General features: G+C 37.9%; 1 protein-coding gene across 1 annotated transcript in view; it reads left to right on the forward strand.

Moving 5' to 3' along the window:
* The window catches only part of CRYBG1 (crystallin beta-gamma domain containing 1), a 130,743-nt gene that overhangs the window by 21,384 nt on the left and 83,392 nt on the right, over window positions 1-25,967 (forward strand). The window contains exon 2 of the mRNA XM_067546540.1: window positions 13,901-14,039. Within this exon, the coding sequence (XP_067402641.1) occupies window positions 13,901-14,039 (139 nt within the window). The remainder of the gene's footprint in view (window positions 1-13,900; window positions 14,040-25,967) is intronic.

A 25,967-nucleotide genomic window follows, 5' to 3' on the forward strand; every position in this document is an offset into this window, starting at 1 on the left:
ATCATCTTATTTAAATGCCAACAGCATGCTAATCACTGTGCATTAGATAGAAGAAGCCATGGTCCCTGATCCAAATTGAGGTAGACAATTCAGTGAGATGGTAGACCAGTGGAAAGTTCAGTGAAAAAGTATATAGTTTCCTGTCTCAAACTCCTGAAGAAACCACCCTTTTGGTCACTCCAGTCTTATTTTAAAACTTTCAGAGACATATACATGACACGTTTGTTTATGAGCATAATTAAATTTGGGGAACTTGAAAATCCACAACTAGCCTAATATATTTGCCTCTTTTGGATTGCTCGTAATTTCACCTTGCTTTTTTTCACCAAATTCCTTAATCCCTTCTTTCAGAAATCAGTCTAGTTTTCTCTTCAATTTTACTTCACTAACCCTTAATGGTAATTTAGTCCACATAGTTTATTTTACTTGGTATGATGTAGATCTACACAAGTTTTCAGTTTCATCCTTGTTTCCAAAATTATAGACTGGTGTTCAAAAAGAATAGCCCTTGACTGTACATGTGTGTTTTTTATTTTTTAATTCTGAGATAACCAAACAGGAGTTTTAAAAGTGTGAAAGCTAATGATCAACTTAAAGGGCTCCTCTTTCATAGAAATAAATTGTTTCATCATGATGTATCGCAAAGAATTTTACAGGCAGATATATGTAAACAGAAGAGACAGAACATGTCAACCATACTGCCCCAGTTTCCCTACAAAGAATTTTTGGGGGGAGGAAGTGAAGCACGACTTATCCATTTAAAATTGCGGGAGGAATTTATTTCTGGGTAAAAGGCCTAAAATTACTCAAATTGGTATTTGGCCAGGATACCAGGATAAAAATCCTATCTTATGAAATGCCTTGGAATCTTTTAATGACCACAGGTATTGAAGATCTTAGTTTTACATACTATCTGAATGATGGTACCTTCAGCAGTACAATACCACCTAGCACTATCCACGAGTATTGGTTCACTGATGACACAAAACTGAAGAGTCTTACCAAGACCACTTCCTTCACCATTTGGGTTTTCCTTCAAGGTTTCCTGGCTAAGTGCTGAGCGGGTCAAACAATGCTTATTAGATCAAGGTGGTATGGCTGCAGGCCAGAGAGAACAAGTTAACTCCCTTATATTCTTCATAATTTAGATTCTTTGTATCATTTTCATAGCCCTCTTTCTCATCCTCTCCGAAACAGCAATATGCTTCCTGTAGTGTTGTGACCAGTATGTTCAGTTCATCTCTGTATGTATTTGATTCCTAATTTTGTAGTTTGTTAAATCAGAATTATAGATGTCTGTCTGTCTCAAGCCAAGAACTATACCTGCACTACACAACAGATGATGCTTTGCATAGGAACTCACAAAATGAACTGTTCATTTAGGAAAGCCCTCTGGCAACACAGAAGATGAATGAATTCAGGAGTATGCATTTGTTTGCCCAAGTGAACAAGGACAATGGAAGAACCCTCTGAAAATTGACAGTGAAGGATGTAGTTTTGGAAATGAATTATTAAGGAAAGAAAGAAGTTAGTTATTACTCTTATTACTATATTCCATAACTTCAGATGGGAAGCAGTTTTGATTTAAAACAAAACATGCACTTTGACGCAATGTAGAAAACATTATTTTAAAACTCACACCTTTACATCTAAGGCAAGAGGGGCTGTATCTGAATTTGGTTGCCATAGATAGAGAGGGCTTTTCTTCTTAGGAGTAGGTCACTTTCAGAGGTAATTCTGAGAGGCTCAGATTGAAAGAATGGATAAGTCTGAAGGTACCAGCTGAACTCCTACAGAGGATATAGGTAATTTTGTTGCTTTTGGTTTTGTCTTTGCTGCAAAAAGAGGTGTGTTTTTACATCAAGGTAGCTATCTCACTGTAAAATTTTAGTGATGAGACATAAGTAGTTTTTACTTCAGAGTGCTAGTTGAGGTAAACTAGCTACCGTGAGATATAAACTATCTGTGCCTGGTATCCACTAGCACTTTACACTGAGATAGCTCTTTCATTGTAAAGCACACTTTTTTTCTCCCCCAGTAAAGGCAAAGTGTCTACCTACTTTCCTGTGTAACTGAAGTTTAGAGCCATTTGGCACAGTCTCCATTCCAAACACTTAATGTAATTAACTTGATGGTATTTCCTGTTCAGAAGGTAATTACTGTGTCCTAGCATGAATAAATTCTGAGAATGAAGGATGAGATATTTACAACAAAGAGTCCCTGAGATTGAATCCTTCTGAGTGCCTTGGAGTTTATTAATCAAGATATGTATATTATTTAGTTAACAGGAAACATCCTTAAATTGTTGTACTGGCTTTACTAATGAAACATTTATATTTTTTAATTACAAGAAATTGGACTGTCAACCTGCTGAAAAATAGTTAGTCCTTTTTCATTTCCCCTTCCCCACCATTATTTCTCATTCTTTCACCCTCATTTTTTCCCTTTCCTCTCTTATTTATTCATATGGGAATTCTGCACCAAAAATTTAAAATTCTACATACAATATTTTAAAATTCTGCAAAATTCTGTATACGCTGTAAAAAATAACACAATATAATCATGCCAGTTTCAGTTATTTTGGTAATTTATTTCAAAATACCTGTCAGCAAGTATGTCTGTAACAATACAGACAACAAAAAAGATTCAGGAAATGTTTTTTGGCAAATAGATTCCTTACTAGGCATACTAATACAGAACTTTGAGTAATAATTCATTTAAACTACAATGCAGAAATGTATTTCCCAAACCCCTCAGAAGCAGTGCAAAGGCTTGGGGGAGTCAGGGGTAATGGAGGAGCTGAGGGAAGGGAAGTAATTGCTGGGAAGGAGCCTGGGAGTGAACCTGGAAGGTTGTTGGGTCTGAGTGGAAGAATTCTGGAACAATTTTTTTGGGGTGGAGAGGGATTGTTAGGGAGATGGGGAGCCTCCCCCATGCAGACCCTGCCTGAGCCCTTGCCTCTCCTATTTAGTTAGGCACATCTGCACATGTCCCCCTGTCCTCATGTGGTCCTCTATCCCCACCCGCATTCAGCCCTGGCTCAATGTTGTTATCCCACTAGATCCAGTGTCCCCATCCCAGTCTGTGTGACCACCCAGCAGCACCGTGTGCCTGCTATGTCTGTCACCCCCATATCCCATGTCTCCTCACCTGGCCCTGGGCATGTCGCTGTGAGGAAGGCAGCCTTTGGCCCCCCACCTCTGCAGCAGGCTGCTTTGGTTCATGAGCCAGCTGCCCTCTCTTCTGGTGCTACATCAGCCATTGGTGGGCAAAAGGTATAACTGCAGTGTGACCCCTCTCACAGCTTCCCTTTGCCTCCCCAACAGAATCAGTTATTTTGGGGTGGGAAAGGAGGAATCTGCTGGGGACATTAATCCTGTGCTTGCACAGTGGCAAGAATTCCCCCAGGAGTACTTATCTTTTCCATTATAGGTCTGTAATGTTTTTCTTCCCAAAGTAACTGCAGTATATTTTTCTTTACCTCTTTCAAAACTGAATTGGGGTGGGGGTGGCTGGGACTCTCACAGTATACATACAGCAAACAATGTGTGAACATACAAATTATACATTTAGGGAACAGGAGCCCTGCTGACCTGTGGGGAAGAAGGATGGTAGGAGTTGAGACAGAAGAGAAATTAAGTAAAATGAGTTTTAACTCTTTTCACAAATTGCTCAGCAGTCTGACAGACCCATTTTCTTATATAAACTTTGGAGATTTTTCTGCTTTGTTATATAGGAATGAGAGGCCCAGTCAGCCATCTTCTGACTCTTTTTAGTTGAAGTAGGGGTCCAATTGAGCCAGTTTGCACCAACCCAGTACTTTTTCCTGGTGATTGGCATCCTGTGCTCCATAATCTAAGCTTTCAATTTTTTAAAAAATAAAAAGCCTCAGACTTTTCCGGTAAGATAACCTTCAGAATAGCTGTCTGCCTGTGTTTGCAAACAGTCTGAAACAATAGCTTTGAGAAGTGTGAACAGAGCCATCCACATCAATGGGTTGCTTCTGAAGTATAATTGTGACAATTTAAATGTCAACATTCTTAACTATTTTACTGTTGCTCGAAGCACACAAGAAAGGAGAGGAATGATAAAACTAGATAGCATGGCGTAATGCACTGTGAGTGGACTGGACTCTCATTTTGGTGTTGTGTGTGCAGCTTTGGAGACTACAAATCCTTATTTCTTCTCTCAGCCTCAACTTTTAAAGGCCATTGCTGAACAAGATATGATATAATCAAACTTTTTGCTTTTTTTGTTTTGTTTCCTGAGTTTTCTCCCATCATACACTTAATAATTTCCAAGATTTTCCCAACTCACTATTCCATCATACTCTAGTTTAGGAAATGTCATTGTGTCTAGCTTTAAATGACCAATAGACAATGGGAAATATGAAAATACATTTTTTTAAAAAGCAAATATTTCAGTAATAGTTATGTCTTCAATATCCAGGTTTGGTAAATAGAAATTGTGTTGAAATAATCGCTATCAACATAACAGCAAATATGCAGAACAACATAGTGATTATGTGCCTAAAGACATGAGGCTTTCTACTGGTTTGGCCTGCCCAAATTGTTCAGAAGGTTTTAGAGTACTGTCATCTCATTAATGCTAAGATACAATTCAAACAATCTTCACACAAAACTGTTCCATATAGAAATATAACCTGAATGGAAGTAGCTAGTGGTTTCTCAAGCCAAAAATGATCATATATTTTTACAAATTCTTACTAAAAACTCTACAGTTGGTGGTACATATGTAATTCCAATATCATTGTCACGCTGGGGGCGTTTAATATATGGTTTAACATCAATATGTCAAAATCATAATAATTAATGTGAGATATGCCATGTCAGGTACTGTTAGAAAGGTTAAAATGTATTAGGTAAGATGATAATACTTATGTTCATGTGTGATATATGTAATGGAAGTTATGGATATATTTGATATACCTGTATTTCAAATTGTAATGCCTGAGACACACCCTAGACAGGATGGCGGCAGGACAATAGCCTGCTCAATGACCCATTAAGACACTCACAGAGTCCAGGGGCCCAGGGGAGAAACCAAAGACAGACCTGAGGAGTCACCAGGACTTGCTCATGTGACTCTGGACTCCAGTTTGGTTCCAGTAAAATTCCACAAGCAGCGTGTAAGGGGCCAGAGGGTATATAAGGCAAGGCTTTGGAATCCATTTTGTTCTTCAGTCGGGATTCAGCTTCAGCTACCAACCTACCTCTGGATCAAGTTATCTGCAACTGAAGCTGTGAAACAAAGGACTGAGGCCCATCCAATTACTGGATGTATACCAGAGGAACTTTACAATCCTGCAAATTCCACAATTCTTCTAGAAACCTGATGTATATGGACTTTTAATCATTTGTATGTATCTGATTACTTTAAGCCTTTAACATTTCTCTTATGGTTTGTTACTTTCTTTTATAATAAACCTTTAGTTTTAGTGACTAAAGGATTGGCTGGCAGCATGGTATTTTGGGTAAGATCCAAACTTATATTTGATCTGGTAATGTGGCTGACCCTTTGGGGTCAGGGAATCTTTTTAGTAAAGAGCGTAGAGTTTAAATAACTGGTCTCTTTACTGGACCTAGTGGCTGATTGGGAGCTGGAGACTGGAATGCAGTAAAAGGGGCTGTGTGTATTTGTGTACTGGCTTCTTGATAACCAGTGTGGTAAATCAGAAGCACTGTTTGTGGCTGGTTGGGAAATCTGGCTTCAGTGCCACCCACCAGTGCTGGGAGAATCTGCTCTCCGTTTACAGCATGCCCTGATCTTGGCATTTTCAGGTGGCTGCCCTAGGCACGGAAGGGTCACAATCATGTCCATACATGTAAAATTTAGGCAAATGCAAAAAATGCATGCCGTTTTGGTTGCAAAAGACGCTACAGTTATTTGAAACCTGAAATCAAACAGTCCATTACTAAATCTGGGAACAAGAAAAGAGAAGCAATATAGCTTATATTGCTTACTATCATTATACCCTGTAGTCTGCGTATTTTTAAAGAGTTTATAAACTGAATATATGATTTGAAGTTAACCATCCATTCTTGAAATCAAAGGACAATTACTCAGACTGAAAGAGCCCACATTATAATAAACTGTTTTTCCTTTCCACTTAAATCTCAATGGAGTCTTAATAGTTAGTTTTTGAAAGCTAGATTTCCATGTCTGGATTCATAACTGGTACCATTATTGACAGCGCATCTTGAAAAAGAGTATTTTAAAATTCTTTAAAATTTTCTAGCATGAATTTGGAGTAGTTTTCTAAGTATCCTAAATGTTTAGAAAACTGAAATTCAGAAAAAATAACCATGATTCCTTAGTTGCATGCAACTTGTTGTGATGCACAATCCCTATTAAATTATAGATAAACTCGCATTCCCTGTTTCAGAACCCCATAAATTATTTTCTTCGGGCGGGCAGCTCATTGGTTTCCTTCTAAAGACCTGGGTTTCAGTTAGGCTTAGTGCAAGTGAGAATGAGTTAGTTGGTATAACACGAGTTATTTTTCTTTGTTACAAAACCACTACATAATTTGGCTCATCTCATCATCTCTGTTCAGGAGAGTACTTGGACTGAAATAAAAAGGTGTTGCTTTTGCAGATTTTGGTGCATTCACAAAGTAGTGTGATAGGCTTGCTCAACACTGCCTACCCTCTGGCTCCCATGCAGTGTGTATTTTCTCACTTCTCATGAGCACTAACATTATTTTAAGAAGTAAAGAGTTTTCTGATTGGCCTTTGTACCATATCAAATTTCATGATATACAGTTGAATATGATTTTGAAACAGTGACTCACTGTAAGCAAAAAGAATTAGAGTCCCAGGAGATTTTAAAGAATAAAGTAATTCAGGTTATACTAGTTTTTCAGCTACTCATTTGAATAAAAAAAATGCTCAAATATTACTGCAGAACGAAAGAATTTCATAATAATGTCCATGTAGAAAAAAAATGAAATGAGCATTACTGGATATGTCACTGTTACATAAATATCTCCTCAGATATATTCCTAACTATGTGGATAACTTGATCCATGTATGGAAAAGAGTACAGGAAGCAATAGTTATGTGGTATTGTGGTAGTAAAGGTGGTACTTCTAGGAATATCATTAAATCATGGTGGGTCAGTAATAATAAATGTGGAGAAGCAACATGGGTACAAGACCGAGAGATTTGAGTCAGAACTCCTGATTTCTATGCCTGTTTCTTATGAGTGACTCTCTCCTTGGTCAGATTACTTTACTTCACTGCCTTAATTTCTCCATATGTTATGTTGAGATATTCACCTACCTAGCAAGGGTGTTGTGAAGATTATTGTTCGTATAATGTTTTGAACACACAGAGCACATAAACATTTTAAGATTATTTTTACTATGATATCCGAGGGTAGTTGCGTGTTGATTTCTGCACAGTACAGTTAGAGTATGATGATCTAGTTCAGCAAGTATTAAGGGTAGATACAAGTGAGTTCTTTAGGTTGAGAATCATATCTAGGTATGTATTTCTACAGTGCCTAATACTACAGGGCTCTGACCCTGATTGGGGCCTTTGGATGCTACCATAATAAGTAGTAATGCCAAAAAGGGCTCCAATTTGCTTCACTCCTACATTGGGTATTAACTAACTTGTAATATCTTCTGTGTCAAGTCATTCGATTATAGCAAATCTAGAAAACTTTCTGGATAGGTGCAAAGATTAAACTTTTGAATAATTAAGTTTTCATTAAAAGAGACTATTTATACAGTTAAAATATGTTTTGTTCTTCCCAAATTGTGAGTAGAAAATTTACAATAGAAAAGATCCAGATGTACTTACAAGAGCAGTTGAATAAGTAAAAACTTGACTACAGACACTTACTCACTATCTCTGCCTGATCTAACCTGAATTGTATACTTAAGGGGAGGTAATGAAGTCACATGGTTGTGGTATAAGTGGAATGATAGTCATGGATAGGATTTATTTAGTATTTGAATAAATCTTGCACGATAGTGAATGTGCCACCCAGTGGCAAACTTTATAACTAAGTCTATATGATTGTAATTCAAAAATCATAACTGAGGATGTAGACAAGAGAATTTTGGGTACACAGAACATCAGAATGACTTCTGGGATGAGAATTTTTTTTTGATTTCATGGTTGCTACTGACACAGATGGGGAACTGACCTCCTGAAAAATAGTAACTGGTAGGGTTTGTTAGATAGACTTCAAACTAGGGGATAAAAGGGAAGGATTGACGAACTCAAATAATCTGTCAGATAACCGAATATAAGACAGAGATGTAGCTCTTCTGAAACAAATATTAAAGAAGTGTATTAATATTCTAAAGTGTTTGTACACCAAAGCAAAGCATGTGGGAAACAAACAAACAAGAACTAGAAATGCTACTAAAGGATGGTGATTATGATTGATTGCGCATAAATAGAAATCTGGTGGGATGGTTCTCTTAATGAAAAAGTCAGTATAGTTTGTACAATCTATGTAGTAGAAACAGAAAGGGAAGAAAAGGTGGAGTGATGGTGTTAGATCATAAGTATTTACAAAGAACAGCAAGTTAGATGAGTTTGCAATTTTTTATTGCAACAGAAAAAACTCAATGCAGTTTTAAACTGCATACACAAAGCCATCATGTAACAGAGCAAGGAGGTAATAGTCTTCTATATAGGTCTGATGTGACTGCATCTGGAATATTGAATTCAGTTCTGGGCACTTCATTACCAGAAAGATACTGACAAATTGGAGATAATTCAGAGAAGAGCAAGAAAAATGGAAGACGAGGCTGAAGCATTTGATTTACTATGGCAGTTAGAGTTTACTAAGTGGGGACTACATGAGAAACATGGTTAAAGCTTACAAATATTAAAAAGTGTGACTTATCAGCAAGCAGAGGGGAGAATTATGTAGAGTTGCACAGTAGAATATTACTAAGAATAGTAAAACATTAAGAACATTTAGGCTGAGTATCAGGAAAATCTTCATGATGGTGAGATCCATGGGCAAAACACTGTCAAGTGACCAATAGGAAAGTATCCTGCTATGGCATGGAGATGAGGCCATAGGTAGTTTGAATAGGTCCTTTACATCTCTAGGTTCTTTGAAAGTGGAGGTAAACAGTTATGTATTTATGAATCTACAATTCGGCCATTAGGTGGCATAGTTTTGGTACAGAGCATTCATACTTTACTGTGATTGCTTGTTAATATTGTACTTTGGAGTTACAGTAAAGCCAGGAATCATACAAACGAGAATTATTTGTCTCTTACTTAGTTTTCCTTAAATAAGTATAGCAGGCATCTGTCATTTACACTACAAAACTAGTATACCTGTGACCCAATTATTTATAATTTCAGAACACCTTCATATGTACCTTCCAAATTATAACTACAATCAACCCAGAGGTGGTAGGGGTAGGAACTGTGTGCATGTTTCCTTTCATGTTTCATGAAAGTCAATCTAGATTAGGAGTTAGACATACACAAAAAAGGTCTAATGGGTATAGCCTGAACACCATGCTATTAAATAACAGACATTAGGTGGATGAGTGGTGTAAACTAGTAATCCACAGCTATAAAAATTGGGAAGGTGGCCGGCCTATTAAACATTATTAATTTGAGTAAAACAGTGATCCAGTTTTTTACACTGAGCAGTTTGCCAGGTATTTTTATTTTCAATGTTCATTTAACTGAAAGCATAATATGAGTCTTTTCAAAACAGGAATTTAAATATTATAATAGTGTTCACTTCTATTATCTTTAATACTTTTATTCATTTTTAAACTTTCTTACAAAACAGAAGAAAGTGATTATGGGAAGGGTTGGAACTGCTAGGCTAAAGTGTATTGTCTCTAACATACACCTCTTATTTCAATTTATATTTAATGGCTTATGACCACTGTATCTGTTGTCAACTCTTTTATTGTCCAGTAGTAATTTATTGGCAAACAGAAGCTTCTGCCTCTGTAAAGCTTCTCACATTTCCTCTCAAAGCCTTACAGAGTGCTTCTTCATGCTTTGCACCAAGGCCATGCCATAGTATGGCAAAGGGAACATAACAAGCTCTTCTTTTGAGGAATTGCTATCAGGGATTGTAAGACTACTGGTGGTTAACTTCCAAACCCTTTCTTGCTGTTCAGCCTCTGTTTCAGCTCCATTGCTGTAAGATTGATTGGTTTATTATTTTATTTTTATTTTGATTAATTATGCAACAAGATGTCAGCCTCTCAGTACCATGGCTCAAATAAGCACCCATCCTATGCTCTAGGCGCCTTTAGTATAATTAACTTTACAATCTTGTATCCAGACATGTAACGGCAAGTAATAAACTGCTCACCCTCACCTTGCCCCCCATTTCTCCTGATTAATAATCCACACTCCCTCAGACAACATCCTCCCTGAGTGTCTGAGACAAGAGATGGGCCTTGTAAACATCTGTGAGGATTTGGTAACCTTTGTGACATGTTGCAATATCTTTTCCACCAGCCATTTGGGACTTTGACAGAAGGAAGGAAGTGTATTCCAGAGTCGAGGAGATTTCTGGGAGAATGCCCTGCTAGCTGCTTCCCTCCTGTTTATAAGGAAGGAATGTAGTTTGACTACTTCTGATGATTTCAACTGTGGCTGTGCGGCATGGGGACGGAGACCATCTCTCATGTAACTTGGTCTTTAAATCACCCAGAGATTTAAAAGTTTGAATCATCACCTTGTATTCCATTCAAAACTCAAAGTGCAGCTCTTGAATGTCTAACATTGTGTATTCCTAGTGTGAAGCTCCATTCAGTAAGCATACTGACATATTTTCCACCAGCTCCAGTTTTTGAATGGGTTAAAGATGCATCCCCAGGTAGAACACATTACAAAAATCTGATTTATTTGAGGTGAAAACAGCATCTGAAAGAAATGCGATTGCCTTATCAATAGATGATAAAATGGCGTCTTGGCTACAGCTGCTTAGGATCTAATAGCAGCCTCAGGCTTAATCAAGGCCCTAAACTGTAAACCTGTATCACAAATGGTGACCTGCTCCTTCTGCCAGGGTGCATATACAGTACTTGCCAATTCTTCTAGCTGCTTTTCTTGGCCTACCAACATTAACTCCTCTTTAGCTGGATTGAGCCTTAGCCAGTTAGTCTTCATCTAGACCCTGATCTCCTGCAGACAAGGGGTCATTTTTCCCACTGCATTGTAAGATCAGTTGGACATCAAGCTGAATGGCACCAGTATACTGAAAATGTCTTGCATCATATCTCCTGAGTAGCCCTACTAGAGGCATCATATTACACAGTAAACAGGAGTGGATATATATATATATAACAGAACCTTCCAATACCTGACATGAGGAGACCTTAGATGAGCAGTTGCACATGATCGACTTCTGGATTCTCTCATATAGTGAATGGAGCTAATCTAAAGCAATTAAATGAACTGTAGGCATGTCAGCAGTGTCTCCATTGGCAGTGGTGTCAAAGGATCAGGCAGAATTTAAAAAATCAACATGCACACCTTAAAATTATCCACTGCTAGGAGGAGATCAACTAGTGAGCTCAGTGCAGTTTGTCCTATGCCTATGGTTGGAAAGATTAGATTTTTACTGGTAAACGTCAGTTTTAACACCAATGAAAAAATATTTCCATTTATAATTGAAATTTACAGATAGACAATGTAAGAAACGCTAGTGGAGAACTTATTAGAGTTTGATTTAAGGGTATTTACTTTGTATTTTTTGACATGGGTTGTTGACAATTTGTGTTTCAATGGCTGTAGACCTTTAACTTTTTGAATCTCAATGTCTACTATCATTAAATAATTATTGTCTACTCCCCTCCCCCCCAATTTCCCACAACTGTGAAAATGTTGTAGATAATGCTTAGAAATAAACATGGATATTATCCATCAACATTATTTTAAAAAATTGAATTCTGCCAAGCCTGCCTATACCCATGTCTAAAACTGATAGGGCTAAGTGATGATGGGGAATTACCCTATTGTGCGTGTTGGGTTTTCTGGTTGGTTTATTTGAGTGAAGGTTTAGGAGTACTCTCATGTTCCTCCAAATGTGTTTCTTCAAAATTCTGCAGCAAATCCAACAAAAATGTAATGCAGCCGGAGGTCCTTCCATCCTCGTGGCACTTGGGAAAGCATGTGTGACAGGGAGTTGTGGGGAGGGAGGGTTGCAAAAACAACTGCTGGCTGAGGAAATATTGGCAACACAGCGAGTCCAGCTGACCTTCCAGCCTGCATCAGCAGTATAGTTACATTATGGATGTCTGAAAGACGCAACCAGAGGGGAATAAAGACGTGGAGTTTTTAGCATCTTGACTTCAGCATCACTTACAGAAAATGAGTTTTGTTTTTGTTTTTAAAAAAAAATCACCAGGACAGAGAACAAATATCAGGGTTGTTTCTGAAAACTCACCTATATTCTCTCTCTCGCCTGTCACTCAAGGAAAGGGAAGTTTTTACCTATGTTGATAAAGCAGGATTTGCTGCTCTCCAAGGGCTAAGGTGTGACTTTGCTATCTGAGCCCAACGTAAGAGGCATTGTTGCACTGCTCCAGGAGCAACCTGGGAAGAAGACTCAGAATATCACAGTCTCCCTCCTCCTTTCCCTCCCTCAGAGCAATAGAGGAACTGAGAGGAAATAAACTGTGCCAGGTATAGACACAGCAAAGTGTATGTTATACAGTGCAACTGTGCTGGTTCTATCCTTTCTTGCCTTGCACAGGGAAGAGACTAACTACTCTGCAAAGCTGTTTCTCTCCTGCCCGCACAGGGGCATTAGGAGTTGCCTTGCACTGCTTTGCTAGTCAGGTTCCAAGGATGCATATCTCATGTTACAGGGATCATTTATTTTTATAACATATCTAACCAAGGATTCCAATTTTTAAAAATGTCTCATTTGTCCATTAGTGGGGGCACTGTGAAATGAAATTTTTGTAAGTCCTCTTGGTTCAGAAGTTTGAAATCAGGACAGTAATATGGGTGCAAATGTGGGCAAAATTGGGCCCGTTGTATTTTATTTTGTATCCAAAACTTAGTCATTTTGTTTGCTGAGATCTTAGTTTTACTTTATGATCGTGTGCACAAATGATACACCATCATGCTCATCTAGGGCCAAACTCTCTTCATGTTCATAGTCCCACTTTTAGGTGAGACTAATTGCAGGGGTTAGGTGAGCAGAATGTGCAGTGCATGATGGCTCCAAAAAGCCCTGTGCGTTGTTGGGCTGTGTACACGAAGGTGTTGCATCACAGGACAAGGGGATAATATTTCTTCTCAGGTGTGACTGCCCCCACTGAATACTGCATTTAGTTGTAGGCATCTCATTATCAGAAAGACGCTGATGAATTGGAAGAAGTTCAAAGAAAAGCAACCAACAATACAATTTTAAAAAATGGGCTGATGGGACTGCTTTTGAGAAAACATTATCAGACTTAAATAAGAATGGCTGATTTGGCTAAAAACAGCATGAAATCTACAAATATCTGAGGGATGTTAACACTAACAAGGGAGAAAAATTACTTTAATGGGCTGAACAAGGAGGTATAGCTAAGGGTATGTCTGCACTACGGTGGCACAGCTGTGGTGCTGCAACAACACTGCGTAGTGTAGACACTTGCTACAGTGACAGTTTTTCTGTCATAAAATTATCCGCTTGAGAGGCGAAAGCTAAATGGACAATTCTTCCAATGATCTAGAAGTGTCTATATGGGGGATTAAGTTGACTTAACTAAGTGTCTCAGCAGTGTGAATGTTTCATGCCCCGGGGTAACCTAGATAGGTCAACCTAAGTTTTAGGTGTAGACCAGGCCTAACAGGATAATGGAGGAAACATATCCTGGACTTTATTTTATTAGCATTTATTAAATACCCAATGTTTTCTCTCCTTTCAGACATTCTGACATACCAGATAGACACTATTTTGCTCAAGAAAACCAGTTATCTTCAGTACCATGTCCAGATCCCCAGTCTCCTCAAACTCCCTCAGCAATTTCAATATCTATCACTTCATTACCAGCAATGTTAAAAAAGGTAAGGGGGAAATCAAAAATATTTTATTAGGGGGGATGACAATTTTTTGGGGAAAAAAAGAACATTTAATGTATTCTTAACTTTATTGTAAAAAAAAACTTGTTCATGAACTCTTGCAAGTTAGCAAATGAGTATTATACATTATAATAATCTCGGAAAATAAACTGTAAATACTGTTGGTTTTGTGTGTGAAATGGCTTGAGGAGATCTTCCACAGAGACACACAGACCATATGGCTTTTTTCCCTTTTAGATTGTATTTTCATGAAATATGTATAAGCCAACAAATATAGGTATGGTAAAATGACACACCCACCTACCCTAATGCATTAAATTAACTGGCATGCACTGTTTCTCGCAAAAATGTAAAGTTTTTCCAGGGAAGGAAAGAAGGGAGTGCATTTGCTTTATCGTGTTCATTTTCTCCAGTAGTGTTACTCATCTATTTGTCATAAGTATTGTTGCATGCCAGTGAGTCGGTGGACTGAAAGATGCTAATTAGTTCTGTCTAGTGTGAGAACTGTTTCAGCTACTGAACTGTAAATCAAGATTGTGTAATGCCTTTCTTGTTATAACTTATTTTAAAATATCTTGCTCAGTAGAGAAACTAACTTTCCCATAAACAGAAGTAAATAGACAAGCAGTTGAAGAAAACAATGTTCCTAGTTATAGTATTAATACATTTTTATTTGAATATTTAAGATTCATAGTGGGGTTTTTTAAGGCCAGAAAGAGCCATTTTGATCGCCTAGTCTGACCACCAGCATAACGCTAGGCTATAAGAATTCACCCATTAATTCCTGCATGAGGTCCATAATTTGTATTTGAGCTATAGCATATCATTTACATCCAGTCATGACTTACACTGCAAGTGATGGAAAACCCAACATATCCCATGTGGTCTTCAGCAGGCTATTTCTATGTTTGTTTCTGTGGAAACATACAGATAAAAACAGAATTCTGCTCTGCACCGTTTTGAAACAGCAAAGCTGTGCATTAACGTCAAGGGATAAAAATCAATATTGCTCTAGAAGCCAGCTTGAGACTTTGTTTTGGAGTAGAATGTCACTACTTGCAGCATCACTGTCTTTGAGGGATTTTAATGTATTAACATCATAGAAAAAAGTTACTGTGATATGAGATATCAGATTGCTTTCTTGCAGAATGACAGAGTGATAAAGTTCTACTATTATTTAATAAGTATAGATTTCCATATTTCCAAGTTTTGATATTTTGTTCCCTTTTTGGAACACTTCTGTAACTAAACATGAAACCTGCCAATCAGTTGTTAATGCCTGGCTGGATATCAGTTAAAATGTTGGGGTTTCATTCTTTACATGGAACCCAAACCATTATTTAAAAACAAAAAAGACCGTACAACTGAAACACCCTAAAAAGTTAGAGTAGGTCCAATCATCTTAATCTTTTACTTGTTATATAACAAAATGGAGATGTGATAATGCAAAGTTATGATTGTGAATTTAAATTACAAAAATCAAGAAATTGAATTTTTTTTTTTTGCAGGAATCAATCAATTCCTATGTGTGTATGTATGTAACAGTTTATTATTGATGTTGGTCTTTAAATGTATTAATGAAGACCGGGGAGGAGGGTTTCAGATTCAGCTTTCAGTTGCAGAGGTATAAATCAGGAATAATCCCACTGAAATCAGTGAAGCCACACAAGAGGAAAACTAGAGTGAGATTAGAATCATATTCATATAAGCTTGGATATAAGAACCATAATCTGAATTTCCTCCCTGCTTCATCAGGCTCCTGTAGTAGATTACCTCATCTTCAGTTGGGGAAAATGACTCAGGATCTAAAATAGATCAACTCTTGCCTGTTTTTATTTTTTAATTTTATTTGTATGTAGTTTACTGTGGTTAAAAAACACCTGAAAAACTTGACATTTATAATGGTTACTTTACCAAAATGTGTTTTCTCTGTCATATGTGCACAATTTGTTTCTAATTTTAGGGTGGAACTATGGTGTGGTTTGGGGGAAGCGGAGATGGTTTATTCAAGAAAAAGCACTGAAGCATTTAATTCGTAATCACGAAAAATAAAACATTTCAATTAACATTCCAAATCAGTAGATTTGGGTACATGTAGGAGAAAAGAACGGATCATTTTGGTCCTACTGACCTTGACAATACTTCTTAAACAGCTGACAAAGGATTTATGGACCACTCAGTAAATATTTAAGTTGCTCAATCAGTTCTTAAAAGCTTCTTAAAGTTTTTTATAGGATGCTTAGCACCGAATCATGTTATATCAAACTATCCCAATGTGAAGAAAAGATAGGAAGAATAGTAAAAGGCCAGTGTGGCTCCAATAGGAGCTCTTTAATGACCTGAAAATCAAAAAAGAATCCTACAAAAGTGGAAATATGGACAAATTGCTAAAGGGTGAGTACAAAAGAAGAGCACAAGCATACAGGGACAAAATCAGAAAGGCTAAGGCACAAAATGAGTTACACCTAACAAGAAATATAAAAGGCAATAGGAAGAGGTTCTATAAATACATTGGGAAAAGGAGAAAGATGAAGGAAAAGGTAGGTCCTACACTTAGCAGGAAAGGAGAGCTAATAACAGAGGGCATCAAGAATGCTGAGGTGTTTAATGCTTATTTTGCTTCAGTGTTCATTAAAAAAGTAATGATGACCAGATAATTAACACAATTAATATTAACAAGGGTGAAAGATTATAAGCCAAAATGAGGAAAGAACAGGTTAAAAATGTTTAGATAAATTAAATGTATTCAAGTTGGTGGGGCCTATTGAAATTCACTCTATGGCACATAAGGAACTCCCTGAAGCAATCTTGGAACTGCTAGTGATTATCTTGGGTAACTCATGGAGGATGGATGAGGTCCCAGAGGACCGGAGAAGGCCAAAAGGGAGGGAGGGGGGAAGAGAACCTGAGGAATTATAGACCAGTCAGCCTAACTTCAATACCTGGAAGGATAGTGGAACAAATTATTAAGCAATTAATTTGTAAACACCTAGAGGATAATAGGATTACAATAGGCAACAGATTTATCAAGAACAAATCACGCCAAACCAACCTAATTGCCTTATTTTGAAAGGGTTACTGGCCTAGTGAATGGGGAAAAGCAACATACATGAACTCTTGATTTTAGTAAGGCTTTGGACACACTCTCACGTTACATTCTTATAAGCAAACTAGGCAAATGTAGCGTAGATAAATTTACTATAAGGTGGGCGCATAACTGCTTAAAAGACCATAGGCAAAGAGTACTTATCAATAGCTTGCTGTCAAACTGGGATGACATAACTTGTGGGGTTCCACTGGGGTCTATCCTGGATCCAGTACTAGTCAATATTTTCATTGATGACTTGGATAATGGAGTGGAAAGTGTGCTTCTAAAATATGTGATGACACCAAGCTGGGAGAGGTTGCTAGCACTTTGGGGAACAGGATTGGAATTCAAAATGACCTTGACAAACTGAAGAATAGGTCCGAAGTCAACAAAATGGAATTAAATAAAGACAGGTGCAAAGTACTACATTTAGGGAGAAAAAAATCAAATGCACAACTACAAAATGGAGAATAACTGGCTAGATGGTAGTACTGCTGAAGCGGAACTGGGGGGTTATAATGGATCACAAATTGAAATGACTAAATAATGTCATGCAGTTTTCTAAAAAGGGCTAATAGCATTCTGGGGTATATTCACAATAACGTTGTATGTAAGATATGGGAGCTAAGTGTTCTGCTCTACATTGCGCTGGGGAGGTCTCAGCTGCAGTACTGTGTCCAGTTCTAGATGACCCACATTAAGAAATATTTGGGCAAATTGAAGAGAGTCCAGAGGAGAGCAAGAAAAATGATAAAAGGTTTAGAAAACCTGACTTATGAGGAAAGTTTAAAAAATCTGGGCATGTTTAGTCTTCAGAAAAGAAGACTGAGCGGGGGGGACCTGATAGCAGTCTTGAAATACATTAAGGGCTGTTCCAGATGGGATGGTGATCAATTGCTCTCCATGCCCACTGAAGGTAGGACAAGAAGTAATCATCTTAATCTGCAGAAAGGGTGAACGTTTAGGTTAGATATTAGGAAATCTTTCTATCTATAAGGATAGTTGAACACTGGAATAAGCTTCTGAGGGAGGTTGTGGAAACTGGCTTTTGTGGATTTGTGGATTTGAGAAAGACTGATCACAGGGCCCATCCCGTTATGGTCAATAATGTGGGGAAAAGGCTTTGTGTCTATGCACAGTACAGATAATCCTCTGAGAGAAACCTTGGTGGTGTATGTCCTCTGGACACTGTATCCCTTATTGAAGCAATTTTCTGCCCAAATTTTCCAGATTGCAGTGATACAAATATCATCAGACAGCATGGAAGTTGTGGATATGCAAACCTGATTGTACTGTGAAAAAAGCAGCTGCATGCGCAGTATTTGCTGTAACAAACAGTATTTGCTGTAACAAAGTCAGATGAGTCTTGCAAACTAGTTACAAAAACACTGTTGTTGTGCTTATTGTGTAGACAGAGGCCTAAGTTCTATTCAGTATGCAGCCCAACATGTTAAGAAGTTTGGCCACCTATGCTGTATAAAATATCTGGCTATTACGATCAAAGCTATGGTGTTGTAATATAGTTTACTATAGAATTGCTCATCCCTTTATCCTGTAAAAACCTTGAAATGTATATATAATTATAACACCAGACTAGGTTCTCACACAATCATAACACAGAGCCACTTATTGCTCAACAAAATTACCACTCTACTTAATAAAGAACTGTTCTGCTGACTAGACTGATGACATCACTGCAACTTTCCTGTACTACTACTTTTTTCCACACTCCCAGATCAATGCCAATCCTATCTCCATTTGAATGACACATTTATTTCTGCATTAATAATAATCTCCCTGCCTCCTTTTCCCATGTTGTGTACCTCCCATGCCATCGAAAACCTCATCTCTTGTACTTCATAAAAATAACATTTCCTTATTCCATGTTTGATTGTTATGGCTGATTCATAGAAGCATTAAATATTTCTCTGTGATTGTCCTTTTTCTGCTGTTCTCTTGTGGAGTTCAGCTTTGAGCTGCAGCACAGTTTGTGACCTGTAGATAGTCAGAGTGCTTAGTATTACAGTTGATAGCTAACATAGATCCTAGAGAACAATAGGAACAATGCAAAAGACAGGGGGAGGGGAAAGGTCACAATTTTACTGAGCATTTTTATATTGTGACCATGCATTTATTGCATACTTGTGTAATGGGAAAGTGTCCTGGATTTTAGGACTTTAGCTCTAAAGATAGAGATATGAAACAAATGTAGGGAAGCTTCATTTTTATTTTAAAAAAAGTGATTGAGAAGAAGAGTGAGAAAAGCCTAAAATATATTCAGTGACACCTGCGCTAAAGATCCACTTCAAGAAATCAGCTCCCTATTCTGAATGACCTCTTTGAAGTATTCCCAAGGCTTCCTGTGGAGTTTTTAAACCTTTGGCTAAAGACCAACCTCTGCTAGACAACCCATATGGCTGGTTGCTTAAGGCAGGTTTCATTGTGGAGCCTGTCCTTCCAATTAGTGCAAAAAAATGTACACTGAAGGTGAAGTTCGCTCCTGGTACAGAGGAACACCACAAAGTCTATGCGCTCATACTTAACGCCCTCAAATTATGGCTTAAGTACTGCATAGCCTTTGTGCAGGCCTGTTGCAGAGGGTTGAATTTCATCCTCAGTGAAAAAGGGCACCAAAATTATCTAGGGCCAGGGTTTGCGAATGTGCAGTTATACATAATACTGTGAACAAACTGTAGACAAAAGTCCAGTAGAGGAAAGCATTCCCATGTATGGGGGAATACCAAATGGCTCTAAAATTGGCTCAGCATACAAATGGGTAATACATGTGACAGTGTGTAAGGTTATCAGCCTTGGATTAATAGACAACTGATATTCCATCCCTCAAGCAAAGTCAAGATAGTGTTAGAGACTTGCTGCCAATGGTCCAGTATGGATGCTCTGCAAGGAGTTATGGGAATACTCACAAAGGACGATGACATATATTAGGTTATCTGGTGCAACCCATGGCCATCCTTTTATCCTGCAGTTTCGCCTATATACCTCACCATGTCAGTCAATTACATTAGTAAGTCAACATTTCAACAGTTCCATTGCTCATGATACTGCACGCTCTTCCTCATAATGACATCAAGCACCCTTTTCCTTTCTCCCTGGAGGTCATATTCATGTCTTTTCTCTTTCATGATGAGTGCAATCCTGTGAATTTGCCATTTGCATCATCAATTGCTTTTTCCCAGCCCTTTTTGCTATGGTTGTGATATTGTGCACTGACCTATGCAGAGAGACAGAGGCTGCTTTACACTATGCATTTCTTGTACCAGTTGCACTTGCGCAATTTATTTGAATGAGTTTTAGGATTTTGGCAACAGGCTTTGTTCTCTTTTGATGTGATCATAGCTCTATTTCACCTTGTTACATAACCACGTAGCTCAGCCTGTGCACAGTATCACTCTGTACCCTTAGAACTGATAGGATCTCAGCACAAGGCTTTTGATGTATTTTGCTTATCAGTGCTCTATAGCAGTGCATATTGCCCTATCCTTCCCCCTTTGCACACTGCACAATGTACAGTACAATTGGGACCTTTGTACATATGTGTAATCTATCACTTTGTATCTTTAGTTACAGAATAATAATAATGAAAGGATTGCTTTGGATTTCCAATGTCCAGTCTCTTGTTATGAAAAAATTATTGATCTTTATTTCTTATTCTATTCATTTGGTAACTAAATTATTGCTTTATAAACTGGAGTGCTCTTTCAATTATCTCTTTAAAACAAATATAATATGTGCCACAGTCTAAGACATATCCTCAAGACATTCTATTTGGTCTTCATTTTGTGCTTTTGTGTCTTTGTTTAAATTTACTAGAGTGGGAAATCTTTGTCTTGCTGCAAAGAATAGGCAGATTGGAGTGAAAAATTTGGTGTGTTATCATTGAGCTCCCAACTACGGCAATAATGATGGTTTGCAATTGCATATCTCTGGGTATGTCACAACGCTTTACAAGATAATTGTGAAATTATCTCATGCGGTAATTAAAATATCATACCTATCACTAATTTTGCTGCTATGTGAGTTACAGTTGGGCTTATGCTTCCTTTTGCTTCTTTATAATGTATAAAGAAAGCCTGAAAGCTTGTTTTTGTTGTTTTGTTTTTTGAGGAAGAAGTTCTGCTTTTGTTTTTGTCTGTTCTGTCAGAAATACCTGTTCTGTCAAGCTTCTGATCCTGATTTTATGGGAGGATCGCTTGGGGATCTGAGATATGTATAGTGAACTTTCATACCTTAATTGAAGGATTTGGAGTGATGAATTTTTGACAAAAGCTTCCTTTCCCCATAATGTTGTTTACTTAATATAGTCGAAATTGTGATTTGCTCAAAAAAACAGAGGCAGAGCTGGGAATAATACTCCTAAAACTGGACTCCACCTTGCTTCAACCACTAGATCACACTGGGGATCTGAGATATGTATAGTGAACTTTCATACCTTAATTGAAGGATTTGGAGTGATGAATTTTTGACAAAAGCTTCCTTTCCCCATAATGTTGTTTACTTAATATAGTCGAAATTGTGATTTGCTCAAAAAAACAGAGGCAGAGCTGGGAATAATACTCCTAAAACTGGACTCCACCTTGCTTCAACCACTAGATCACACTGGAAGCTTATGTAAGTTAGTATCATGGCACATACATATTTTGTAAGAATTATGTACAATCTGCATTAAAACCAAAGAGAGGTATTTTCTTATGCTTTTATAATTTCAGAATAAAAGTGTATGTTTACTTTAAGATTATAGATATTTGTTTTGCTATTGGATGATTTGGGAGATTTGGTAATGGGATACAGACTTTCCTCTCTTATGTTACCAGTTTGATCCAAAACACATACCCAATTCCCCCCTCCTCTTGACTGGTAATGATGGAAAATGATTGTCTCATAGCTGTTCAGTGTGTTGGTAGTCTCAGTCCATTTTCTACTGGGTGGCTGTCCAGATTGCTAAGGCACATTGTCCTTAGCTGACATCTGTGGCAGTAAATTTGGGTATTAGATTTCAGTGCATAATAAGACCTAGTTATTCTTAAATGTTATTCTTTGTTTACGCATGTAAAGGTACAGCATAAGGGTTATAGTGAACATGACTTTCTTGAACACCATTTCTTGTTACCTTTTGTTGTCAGCTCTTGCTTATTTTATTGTGAGTCTTGAGATATTTGGTGTTTTTCTTAAAGACTCAGGTCCTGAAGTCAAGGGATCACATGAGAATCTTAACTTTCATTTTTTAAAAGTAAGTTTCTAGCCCTCATCATTATGGAGAAAAGCCTGAAAACTAACAGAATGCACCTTAAAGGTCCACAAACCAGAATGCAAGTAAAAAGAATCCTCCTAAACTTATTGGGTTTAAAAAAAAAAAGAATCGTAACTTTAAGCCAATCATTACTTTTGAGGGCCTGACTCATGGTTTTTTACTAGGGGCCCCCTTCTCCCCCCAAAAAAGAATGATGAACCTGCTACAGCCTTGGTTAAGTGACACATGTTTGATGAATAGTGACACTATTTAAGCTTTTTTTTAGATTTTTACTTATTTAAAAGTTTACAGTTGTGCAAAATTATGGAGGGATCAGGCAATAATTATTTAATGATGAGGTTGAACAAATAAAGCTTTATAACCGTTAAAACATTAATTGTGAACATTGTGTCAAAATATACCAGTCAATATCCTTAAATCGAACTCTAATTTAAGTTCTCAAGCAGCATTTTTCTATTTGCCCATCTGTAAATTTTGATTATCAATGGAAATATTTTTTGTTGGTATGTTGAGAGTATGGTCAAGTTGATGTTTATTGACAGTTACTGATTAAAATCTAATCCTTCCAAGTCTAGTTATGGTATGGAGTAGTAGAGACCCCCTGCTTCTCACAGCAGTCAGGAGGCTTGCGAGGGGGACGGTAGTGTGGAAATGAGACAGTACATACACTTTTTCCTTCTAGCAGTCAGAGAAAGGCAGAACTTCAAATGTATTAGATGCCTACTAGTCTTTAATAAAAATCCCAGCAAGCTCCCTTCCCCCGATTCTCAGCAGCTGAGAGGGGGATTGTGGTAGACTTACTAGAGTGTCACCCTTGGGCCTTGCTCTTCTCCTCATCTTATCAGGGCTCCACCTCCTTTTATCAGGTTCTGCTGACTAGGAGTCTAGAAAATATTTCAAACCATGCAATAAGGCTGCAGTATTTAGAGCAATATTTACTTAAACATGTTGACTCTAAGGATTAATTTAGAATCTAACTTTGTAATGCCTCTGTGACCTGTCCGTGCCTAGGGTAGCCACCTGAAAATGCCAAGGTCAGGGCAGGCTGTAAAAGGAGAGCAGATTCTCTCAGCACTGGTGGATGACACTGAAGTCAGACTTCCCAACCAGCCACAAACAGTGCTTCTGATTCCCCACACTGGTTATCAAGAAGCCAAAATAAAAATATACACAGCCCCCTTTACTGCATTTCAGTCTCCGGTTCCCAATCAGCCACTAGGTCCAGTAAAGAGATCAGTTATTTAAAACTCTGTGCTCTTTACCAAAAAGGTTTATCCTGACCCCAAAGGGTCAGCCACAATACCAGATCAATATAAGTTTGGATCTTACCCAAAATACCATGCTTCCAGCCAATCCTTTAGTAACTAAAACTAAAGGTTTATTATAAAAAGGAAGAAACAAACTATAAGAGAAATGTTAAAGAATTAAAGCAATCAGATACATACAAATGATTTGAAAGTCCATATATATCAGGTTTCTAGTAGAATTGTGGAGTTTACAGGCTTGTATAGTCCCTGGATGAGTCTCAGTCCTTTGTTTCACAGCTTCAGTTCAGTTGTAGATGAGTTGATCCAGAGGTAGGTGAAGACTGAAGACAAAGACAGACTAAAGACAAAATGGATCTCGGACATCTGCCTTTTATGTCCTTTGGTCTTTGCCATGCTGTTTGTGGAATTTTACAGGAATAAGACGGAGTCCAGAGTCACATGAGTAAGTCTTGGTGACTCATCAGGTATATCCCTGGCTTCTCCCACTGGGCCTACTGTACCTGTGAATTTCCTTAATGGGCCATTAAGCAGCCTAGTGCTGCAACCATCCTGTCTGGAGTGTTGCACAGACACAGTACAATTTGAAATACAGATATATCAAACATATCCATAACTTCCATTACACATATAACACATGAACATAAACATTATCATCTTACTTAGCACATTATAGCCTTTCTAACAGTACCTGACATGGCATATCTCATATGAATTATTATGATTTTGACATATTGATGTTAAATAATATAATAACCCCAACCCCCCCATCCAGCTAGCGTGACAGCCTCTTGTAAATCACAGAAATCAATGCTGATCTAACAATACATTGTGTTGATATCTGCACCTAAACTAAATCTTATTCAGAAATCCAAATGTAAAACTAATCAGTTCCTGGATGCCAACATCTCCAGAGAGTATCAGAAATATATACATTTATTAATCTGTTGCTGCATTAGTCTTCATCTGATGCAATCTTGATGTGTGAGAACACATCAAAATGTTCTTTAAGATTAGCAACTGGGAAATTGTAATTTCAAAAGAATATCCTCCAATAATGCTAATGAATCTTTAATACTATTGCAAATTAATATTTCTCTAGCAAATAACATTCAATAGACAACACTTGTGCACAAATGGATAATATAGGAGTCTTAATTGCATGAAAACTAAATAATATGATCCACAGTTTTCTTCAGCGCTAATAGAACACATATTTCCAGGAAACAGATGCATAATTTAATCTAATATATTTTTCTATTAACTTTTTATTAAATTATACACACACATAAAAACAAACATCTCATAATACATAAACTTATAATATTAATTTTATATTCTAATTGTGTGTGCTTGGAGCCAAAAAAAAATATGCTTAACAGTATGAATTTCTCTGCTACTCCCATTTGGTTAAAAGTGGGTGATGGCACCACTGCCATTACAATTTTGAGTGGGACTTGGTCTGACAGATGGCCCCTGAGCCTACAACAGCCCCCCCCCAACCGCCTCCCATCAGGTATATGAAGTAATGTTTATCTTCCCCCAGTTCATGGTTCACACTGGGGCTTACGTGCGAGATAGACATGTCACAAACATCACTTCCTGGCCCACCACTAGGATGACCATGAGGGGAATTCAGTTCTCTCTGGTTCCCTGGGGTTTTTCAAGCTCCTAGATCGTCAGCAGGCTGCAGCACTGGTTCCTTCCCTGGGCTTCTCTGGCACATTTCCTGGGCACTGACTCTGTTATCCCTTCTTGGAAATGGGGCTCCTCAGTCCATCTGCGCTAGGAGCAGTGCAGACTCCCCAAGATATCCCAGTTACTTAACCACATCCTTCTCCAAAGCCTCCACCCCAAAGGTGTGAAGCTACTGGTTTACAGTCTAACACACTTAGCAGTACTCAGTAGAAGCAGCCAACACTTACACAGTCTAATACCTTTATGCTCTTTCATACTTAATTATGTAAAGCACAGGAGTGTACAGATCTATACAAAACAATAAACACTAAATGCATATCCCTGCCTAAGGGTATGTATGCATTATGGAGTGAAGTTGATTTATTTTAAATCGACTTTCACCTGCCGAATTTTAGAAGTCGGAGGAGTGTGATCACACCACACTCATTGTGTCAGGGAATTGTGTCCCCACTAACCGTGCTTGGGTGGACAATCAAAGCAGTGCACCGTGGGTAGCTATCCCACAGTGCAGCTAGCCACAGAGGCTTTTGGAAAGGTTGTCGTCCTCCCGTGATGCAACGTACTCCCCCCTCCTCCCTTCTTGCCCCAGCCCA

The sequence above is a fragment of the Emydura macquarii genome, unplaced genomic scaffold (genome assembly GCF_026122565.2).
Source record: "Emydura macquarii macquarii isolate MOO-44397 ecotype Brisbane River unplaced genomic scaffold, CSIRO-AGI_Emac_v2 contig_1146, whole genome shotgun sequence".
Lineage (NCBI taxonomy): Eukaryota > Metazoa > Chordata > Testudines > Chelidae > Emydura > Emydura macquarii.